The sequence below is a fragment of the Corvus cornix genome, chromosome Z, assembly GCF_000738735.6.
Source record: "Corvus cornix cornix isolate S_Up_H32 chromosome Z, ASM73873v5, whole genome shotgun sequence".
In the NCBI taxonomy this organism is placed as follows: domain Eukaryota; kingdom Metazoa; phylum Chordata; class Aves; order Passeriformes; family Corvidae; genus Corvus; species Corvus cornix.
The window spans coordinates 356738-365656 of NC_046357.1; the positions used below are offsets into that span (position 1 = coordinate 356738).

General features: G+C 47.8%; 1 protein-coding gene and 1 long non-coding RNA gene across 2 annotated transcripts in view; one reads left to right on the forward strand and one right to left on the reverse strand.

Annotated features, from left to right (window-relative positions):
* The window catches only part of LOC109143292, a 45403-nt gene that overhangs the window by 35183 nt on the left and 1301 nt on the right, over nt 1-8919 (reverse strand). The window contains exons 2-3 of the long non-coding RNA XR_005603859.1: nt 8322-8448; nt 2464-2623 (exon numbers count right to left, since the gene is read on the reverse strand). This is a non-coding gene — a long non-coding RNA (uncharacterized LOC109143292). The remainder of the gene's footprint in view (nt 1-2463; nt 2624-8321; nt 8449-8919) is intronic.
* NARS1 (asparaginyl-tRNA synthetase 1) lies at nt 43-7738 on the forward strand. Its single transcript, XM_039567312.1, has 15 exons — nt 43-145; nt 784-866; nt 1051-1116; nt 1224-1316; nt 1491-1580; nt 1736-1814; nt 2159-2229; nt 2490-2576; nt 3421-3642; nt 3747-3946; nt 4118-4253; nt 5196-5309; nt 5766-5897; nt 6090-6221; nt 6367-7738. The coding sequence occupies exons 1-15, from the start codon at nt 103-105 to the stop codon at nt 6496-6498; spliced, it is 1680 nt and encodes a 559-aa protein (XP_039423246.1). The 5' UTR covers nt 43-102; the 3' UTR covers nt 6499-7738.

The window sequence follows — 8919 nt, forward strand, 5'->3', positions numbered from 1 at the left end:
GGAAGGGAAGGGAAGGGAAGGGAAGGGAAGGGAAGGCTGGCTGACGCAAGGCGGCGGCGGGTTGGCTCAGCGGGCCCGTGATGCAGTTCCGGCGCCGCGGCCATGGCGGGGGATGTGCTGGGCAGGATGGCGACGCTGGCCTTCGGTGAGAGCCCGGGCGGCCCCGGTCCCCGCACCTCCGCACCCCCGCGTCCCCCTCATCCTCGCATCCCCCGCGCCCCCCGCCTGTGCCGGTGCCCCGGGGGAGCCGTGCGGGGCCGGGCGGGCGGGGCCGGGCGCTGCGGCTGGCGGGGCGCACCGGGAGCGGCCGCAGCGCCGCCGGGCCCGCCGGGCCGGGCCTTTCCCGGGCACGGGCAGGGTCGCTGCGCTTCTCATTTCGGTTCCGGCCGTGGCCGAGCCGAGCGCTGCCCTGGCTGGTCCCCAGGCCCTCTCTCCCTGCTTCCCTGCACAAAGCTGTTCCCAGGAAGGGCTGCTCCTTCTGGTTCCCGATGTGCAGCCAGTGGCTCCCGAGGGTTCGGTACCTCGGGAGCCCTTGAGCCTTTAGCGAACGCACTGCATGGATTGATTTTTTTTAAATGAAAGATATTAAATAATTCTTATCCTGATTGACCAGATGGTGCCTTTGAAGGTTTATCACTGCTGATAACCATCAAGATTTGGTATAATAGAAAGGTTTGTGTCGGGTTGGAAGAGGCCTTTAAAGGTCACCTCATCCAGCCGCCTGCAGTGAGTAATTCTCAAAAATTTTTTTGAGTAATTGCCCTTATTTATCATGTATCCCAGAAGAGCTGTATGTGTCTGAACGAGAGGGCAGCGACTCCACCGGTGATGGGACGCAAAAGAAGCCATTCAAGACTGTGTTGAAGGTGAGTGTGGAAAACACCTGCTTTGTTTGGAAATGTGGAATGTGCTTTGGGGCAAGTGATGGCCCTTGTATTTTTAAATGTGAATTCCATACCCATTTTTGCAACCTGAGCAGAAGCAGGATGCCTGCTTAGGCTCTGTAAGGATGACTTTGGTTCACTTTGATTATTTTCCCCCCCTTTTTAGGCATTGATGACAGCAGGAAAAGAGCCATTTCCTACAATTTATGTGGATTCTCAAAAAGAAAACGAGGTGCTGTGGCATTGAAGTGTTTCCTAGTGGGAATTATTTTAGTGTTTCTTGATGTGAAGGGACACAATGTAATCTGCTGTGCTTTGATCTCTCCTTGAATTCTTTAGAGATGGGCCATCATTTCCAAATCACAGATGAAGAATGTCAAAAAGCTATGGCACAGGGAGCAGATGAAAAATGAAGCTAAGGAGAAGAAGGAGGTAGGCTGCAGAAGGAACAGAGAGCACCTTTGTTTTCTAAAAGTATTACAGTGTTACCATCATTCCTGCCCCTCCAAAAAAGCCTCAGCTTGTTCCTCACTGGTGCTGTTGTTTCACTTGTTATTTACAACTGGCCTGGTCACAGCTACTTAATAAATTACTCTTTCAAACCAGGCAGAAGATCTTTTGAGAAGAGAGAAGAACCTGGAGGAAGCTAAGAAGGTTGTTATCAAGAATGATCCCAGTCTTCCAGAACCCAAGTGTGTGAGTATGATCCTGTGCCTTGGCACATGGCCTGTGCTAGGGCATCTGGTCAGCACAGAGACTGTGCTGCTCTGGGATGGGGTCTGGATGAGCTCTGTGTCTAGGAGATGGTGAACCATTCCCCTATTTGATGGCTTTTATTCCCTGCCTCACAGGTGAAGATCAGTGCTCTGGAGGCTTACAGAGGGCAAAGAGTGAAGATTTTTGGCTGGATCCACAGGTTACGGAGGCAAGGTAAAGCATGAGCACTGTTGAGCCTGTGCCAGGAGATAGAACAAGTACAGTGTCCTTCAAAATTTGGACACAGAATGAGTCTGACAGCACCTGGTCTCAAAATTTTAAACCATTGGTTAGGTGCCCTCTCTGGTTGATCTCCACGGTCACTGCAACAGTGACAGGTACCCCTGATGTGTGGGCATACAGACATTTTTTAGTTCAAATCCTACAGGATTTTCAGTTTGGAGGCTAGTCCTGCAGAATTTCCTCAACTTGTTCTGTGTTTTAAGCTAATCCTGCCAAATGAGGAGCTAACCAGCACCTGCTCATAGTGAAACCAAATTCCTTCTCTTTTTAACTAGGGAAAAATCTGATGTTTATTGTCTTGAGAGATGGCACAGGGTTTCTTCAGTGTGTCCTTTCTGATGAGCTGGTAAGTTGTGATAATTCTGTTTTGTCATTAATTGAAGAGTTCATAACTTAACTGGTGTTCTCTTACATAGATGTTGTTAAGTTCTCCTCAACCTACTGACTCAGTTGTGTTACTGTTAACTTGTATGTCCTCCCAGTGCAGTTTGTCAATGTGAGAACTGTTTAGAAGTGACTGTGAGCTAATCTGTGACTCCAGCAGATGCGGTAGGAAAGTTAGGAATAAAAACTTACTCACCTGTGCCTTTGTGTGTCTCGCTGCAGTGCCAGTGCTACAACGGGCTGGTGCTGTCCACGGAGAGCAGCGTGGTGGTGTACGGCACGCTGAACCTCCTGCCCCAGGGCAAGCAGGTACAGGAGCTCATCTGGCTTCTCCTCTTTCACGGGTCATCGGTGTCCTGAGGGAAGCAGAGGTAGAAAGAATCATTGGATTATTTCAGATGGAATTAGGGCTAGAGAAAGAGCAAAGCTCCCAAAGCTGTGCTGTCACCCACCATTCGGTGTGAGACACTGCCTGAAACAATTTTCCACTGATAGACAATTCCTAGAGTATAATGTGCAGAACTATGTTAAATAAATGACATGGCTTCATTTTCCTTAACAGGTTTATTCAGTTTTTATTTTGTGAGGCTGAGAATTTTTTCACGTCTCTTTTACTGAGATGTGTTTATAGGATTGATCCAAGGCTAGGTAATGTGAGCATGCACCATTACATTTTGGTAAAAATCTGTGGGTTAGCCTTTGAAAGAAATCCGCATTTCTACCCTGAAAATGCTGTGACTGAACTAAAAATGCCATTTGTCAGGGGCGGAAGGCAGCTGTGACCCACACGGTGGAGCTGGTGAGAGCAGAACTCAGTCACAGACTCTTTGGGTTGGAAGGACCTTATAGCTCATCCAGTCCCACCCCTGCCATGGGCAGGGACCCTTTCCACTGTCCCAGGCTGCTCCAAGCCCCGTCCAGCCTGGCCTTGCACATTTCGGGGGGTGAGGCAGCCACAGCTGCTCTGGGCAGCCTGTGCCAGGGCCTCCCCACCCTCACAGGGAAGAATTTCTTCCTAATACCCCATCTACCCTCCCCTCTGTCTGTGGGAAGCCATTCCCCCACGTCCCATCACTCCAGGCCCTTGTGAAAAGACATCCAAGGGGCAAGCAGTGGACTTTTTCCCCAGTGTTTGTTTCTCTCCCACTGCCAGGCTCCAGGAGGCCACGAGCTGAGCTGTGATTACTGGGAGCTCATTGGCCTGGCCCCGGCAGGAGGGGCTGACAATCTGCTTAATGAGGACTCAGAGGTTGATGTGCAGCTCAACAACAGGCACATGATGATTCGAGGCGAGAACATGTCCAAAATCTTCAAGGTGCGCTCCATGGTCGTGCAGGCCTTCAGGGATCACTTCTTTGCCAACGGATACTATGAAGTAAGTGTGTGTTCCCTGGTCAGCAAGTGACTGCTCTAGTGCCCTGAGTCTCATCCATGTCCTCAGTTCTTCACTCAAGCAGTGACAGCCCTGCTCTCCAACAGGTCACACCACCAACCTTAGTGCAGACGCAGGTGGAGGGAGGCTCCACCCTGTTCAAGCTGGATTACTTCGGTGAAGAGGCATACCTGACCCAGTCATCCCAGCTCTACCTGGAGACCTGCCTGCCAGCTCTGGGAGATGTCTTCTGTATTGCTCAGTCCTACAGAGCGGAGCAGTCCAGGACCCGCAGGCACTTGGCAGAGTATGGACAGTTGTCCTTGTTTTTTTTAAACAGCTTGATGTCCTTTACAGTGTGGGAGTAAAAGGGGGTCAAAAGTGTGTGTTTGGGTTGTGGGTTTTTTAAATGGGTTTGTTTCATAGCTAAAGACGTGTTGCTTGTATGTGACTTTGCGATGGTGTGGCTCTGTTTCAGGTACACTCACATTGAAGCGGAATGTCCTTTTATAAGTTTTGAGGACTTGTTGGACCGCCTGGAGAACTTGGTGTGTGATGTCGTAGACAGAATCCTGAAATCACCTGCAGCGAGCTTACTGTATGACCTCAACCCGGTAGGTAGCAATGGGAATAGCCAAGAAAATAGGATCTTAAACCTTTGCTACTCAGCACATTCCTTTGGGAGATGCAGGGCATGGCAGTGAGCTTAGTTACTATTTGTAATGATAAGAATATGAAACATAGTAAGAATGAAAAATCTGCAAGGCTGGTAATGATGAAAGCAGGGAACTGTGGGGGAAGATGTTCCTTGCTAGCACACTCCAGGAGCCAACAGTGTGCCAGGATTTATGGAAGTGTGTGCTGTGCCAGTGGAATAAAAACCTCCACCCCAGAGATCGTGTATCGACCAGCTGGTGCTTGGTGATGGAGCATGAGGGAACAATGAAACAAGCGGGGTTTCAGTTCCTCCCTTGGAACATGGAGCCCTGAAGCTGCTCTCATGTGTAGAGCCCTTTTGTCTTCTGCCTTTGCAGAGAAGATTTGGCTTTGAAAGACACCTGATCTCCATTACAGAGCACGCAAACTCGCTCATCCCTGGGGTTTTGGCCTGTTTCCTGATAAACACTGTGGAATGTTCAATTTCAGATTTGGGCTGAGATGGGTCAGGAGGTGGGATGTAGCAGAAGCACACCTCACAGAGGAGAGTTCTAAAGCCATTCTTGAGCACAGGGAAGAGAAAATGTCCTGTTGTGGCTCTGCTCATGTAACCTTTGCTAACAGCTCAGTTTGGAATACCTCCATGGGCAATGAATTCATACAGAACAGGAATCAGTTCTGGAATTACTTTCTCCCTTATCTTTCCTGCCAGCTGATCTGTGAGATTTATTGGGCTTGGAACAGTTGTGTTTGGTTCTAACGTTGTAGTACTGTAGTACTTTGATCATTTGATAATTTGATGATGTGCAAGCTGGGAAGGGTTGTGGACATGCTGATCAGCTAGAAAAGTACCCCTTTTAAAATGGTGCTCCTCCACCTGTCTTTGCTCTTATCCACAGGGTTTCCAGCCCCCCAAACGTCCCTTCCGACGCATGAACTACGCTGAAGCCATCGAGTGGCTGAAGGAACATGATGTGAAGAAGGAAGATGGCACTTACTATGAGTTTGGGGAGGTAACATCCTGCTGGGAGGTGGAGTAATGTCATGTAGGAATGCAGCTGTGGGTTGGGAATTGACCTGATGTCCTTAAACACTGGAATAAAAACCTGTGTTGTCACCTGTCATCAGTTCCCTGGCCACACTTCTCCAGCATGTGAGACAGTTGTTTGAAGGAGCTCAGGAGAACCTGACAGCATAGCCAGGATTTTTTTTCCCCTCAGTTTTCTGTCTCATATACTGGGGAGACTTAGATTTTAATTGAACAGATTTTTTTTCCCCAGACATGTGTGTTTTTATATATAAATGTATTTCTTCTAAAATAAGTTTGTTTTAAGAATTTAGGTACATTAGGATGAAAGTGTGGACACGTGCAGTCTGAACCTGTCTTCCTTTCATGCCTGCTTCATGTGGGACTCAAGTATGGGAGTTGTTTTGGTGCTGCATATTAATAAAGCCTTCTCTAACTGTAGGATATTCCCGAGGCTCCTGAGAGACTGATGACAGACACCATTAACGAGCCCATCCTGCTGTGCCGGTTTCCTGCAGAGATCAAGTCTTTCTACATGCAGCGCTGCAGCGATGACTCGCGCCTCACCGAGTCTGTGAGTTGTTTTACCTGCGGGGGTAGCTTGGAGCACTGGGGGGATGCTGGTGGGCATGAGTGCTCCAGGAAACTCCTTGGAGAATCCTTGCCAGGTTTTGTTCGGGGTGCCTTGGCGTGGCTGGCTTGGGCTGTGTGTGCTCCCCTGCCGTGGCAGCGTTTCTGTAAGCGGATGTGCTGTGGTGCCTTGCAGGTGGATGTGCTGATGCCCAACGTGGGTGAGATCGTCGGGGGCTCCATGCGCACCTGGGACAGCGAGGAGCTGCTCGAGGGCTACAAGAGAGAGGGCATCGATCCCACACCGTACTACTGGTACACGGATCAGGTCAGTACAGCACACGTGCTGCTTGTCTGAGACTAGAGTTGGGGCTTTTCCCCTCTTGGAGGGGCTGATTGGTTTGTTTCTGGTGGTATTAGTGCAACTATAAATGACAAGAAAACGTGTAATATCCCCTTCCTGAATTTCACAGAGAAAATACGGTACATGCCCTCATGGAGGATACGGTTTGGGGTTGGAGCGGTTCCTGACCTGGATTCTGAACAGACACCATATCCGAGATGTCTGTCTCTATCCACGCTTTGTCCAGCGCTGCAAACCTTAGCCATCCTTGGGAAAAACTCCTGGAAAACTGAGCATCTGATGCTTGGGAAAGAATGATACACACTGCTGTACTACAGCCTATCTGACAACAAGACTTCCTGCAACCTGTTGCTAATTCAAATACCAATTTAGGATGTGAAAAGGAAAAAAAAACTCTTTAAAAAAAAAATGCTAGCAATTAACTGGAAGAAGCCTTAGAAAAATTGTTTAGGTGCATTTATGCTCTTGAGTCATCACAAAACAAAGATCCTGGTAAGCTGTCATTTAAAAAACAAGATACACTTCTGCTTTTAATTTCTGTGACTTAAAATATGCTGGGAATTTGATCATTTTATTTTTAAATTTGCTTTAATTTTAATCTATTTTCTCTTGGGGTTTCTTGTTGGGGAAGTCAGGAGTTCAAGCTCTTGAAATCCCCTAAGACTGCCCTCTGAGAATGGTATGGAGAGACATGAGCAAAGGATAAAAATGGGAATAAGTATCTTGAGGGTTGCACGTTTTTAGTTCCTGCTGATTTTAATGAGGGTTCCCTGAGTTGATTCAGTAGCAAGGTGTGTAGTGCAGCGCACAGAATTCCACTGCGAGAGAGGTGGGTTGGGTCTGGGGCTTTGGGGTTTTTTCCCAATTATTTATTGCTCAGCAGTGCTGAGGCTTCTGGCGAGGCAGGCTTTGCTCCCTTTCCCAAGAGCTGTGGATGAAGCGCTGCCGTGGGTCCATGCACACCCAGCTGGACGTGTCTGATGGCTCCTGGGCATGGGGGGTTGTGGTGCCTTTTGCTCCCTGTTTGCAACCAGAAATGGCTGACTGAGACCCAGAGGAATGGTAACTGAAGCACACTGGATTTTCAGACTGTAGGCCCAGCAGTGCTTTCCCACGTCACGCTGAGGTGTGTTCATAGAGCAGCTCCCTGTTCCCTTGTGCTACTGCGGCTGAGCAGCTTCCCTGGCTGTAATCAACTTAGCAAATAGGGGTAGTGGAATACTTCATGTGTTGAGTCGTCTGTATGGTTTCTAGTCATAAAGCAACTCCTTTACCAGAGAGAATAAAAAAGGTATGTGCATCATCTGGCACCTGCACTGAGACTTGGGCTGGATTTGCCATTCACTCCTGGAATTGTTGAGCTGTGGATATCCATATTTTTGTAATAAGTGATTGGTTTTCTTCATCTTGCATGTTATATAAACTGGTCTAAATCAGTAACCAATAAATTATGGCAACAGAAGCTGGTGTGCAAGACAGTACTTGACATTAATGCCTGTTCCTTTTACTGAGTCTTTGGAGCTTGTTGCTTGATACAGTGTGTACAAAAACCCAGGAAAAGGGAATTTTCAAGTGCAGTAAACATATCCCAAGAACTGCCATGAGTTTTTTTTCCTTTTTAAAGTAAATCCCCATTAATTAACTTAAAAGTATGAATTTTTCTAATTTGGAGGGACCACCTCAGCTGCCCAGTGAAACATCCTGGAAAGAATAAATGAGAATAAATGTGTTGCTGAGTAAGAGGTTCCTGAGGCAGTAGTGCTGCGGGAAGCAGCCTGAACTTCTGGCACCAGGTAAAGAACTTTATAAAATACTTTCCTTCTAGTGCCTGAAATGATGGGAAGGAAGTGTTTGGAATAGATGCTTTTGAAAAACATCATATGTTTGGGATGAGTTTTCAGTCCTGAAACTTGACAGGGCTGAGCTGCTCTGAAAAGGTTAAAGATCTCCTTATCAGGGGAGCTACTAGAGGAAGGACTGAGGACTTAAGAAGTGCTCGTGGAAGAGGCAGATCAGATAAGGAGCTTAAAAGGTGACTGGAATGAAAGATGCTGTGGAACTTACCAGAGACTGCTGTGCAATTCCCTTGGCAGCTGGTGGAGAGAGGTGGGGTGGGATCTGGGAAAGATGCTGCAACTGCTTGGAGCACAAGAGAACTTGGGGGTTTTTTTATTAGGAAGGAAAAACAAGCCTGCCAAAGAGAAGAAAATGTGCAATCAGAACTTGGATTTCTCATGTCACTTTCATGTTTCTTCACAGTGTCTCAACACAGTCAGATTGGTAATTGGATTGGGAACTGGTAAACTGGACTGCTAGCACTGGCTCCAGGACCTTTCATCCTTGTCCCTAGCAGCTTTGGGATGACTGTCCTGTAGCTTTGATTAGATTACCTCTCCTTACATGTACTATTTTATATTTATCTATGTTCAAGCTTACCTTGACCTGCTTTGTAAGGCACTTTTGGGGAGAACACATTGCTGCCAGCCTTCAGCACCAAGAGCTGGCTCTGCTGCTGTCCAAAACTGCTGCTGAAGAAGCTTGGGATGCAAACCACCCACATGTGCAGGATAACTGCTGTGGTGTTTGTTCCTTTGTGTTTAAATGATAGTATCATTATCATAGAATCATCAAGTGCAACCACCAACCTAGCGCTACCTCTGGA

Coding starts and splice junctions, on each gene's coding strand:
- NARS1 (XM_039567312.1), top strand. CDS start 103: ATGGCGGGGGATGTGCTGGGCAGGATGGCGACGCTGGCCTTCG. Junction 5,898..6,089: donor ACTCGCGCCTCACCGAGTCT/GTGAGTTGTTTT, acceptor GGTGCCTTGCAG/GTGGATGTGCTGATGCCCAA. Junction 6,222..6,366: donor ACTACTGGTACACGGATCAG/GTCAGTACAGCA, acceptor TGAATTTCACAG/AGAAAATACGGTACATGCCC.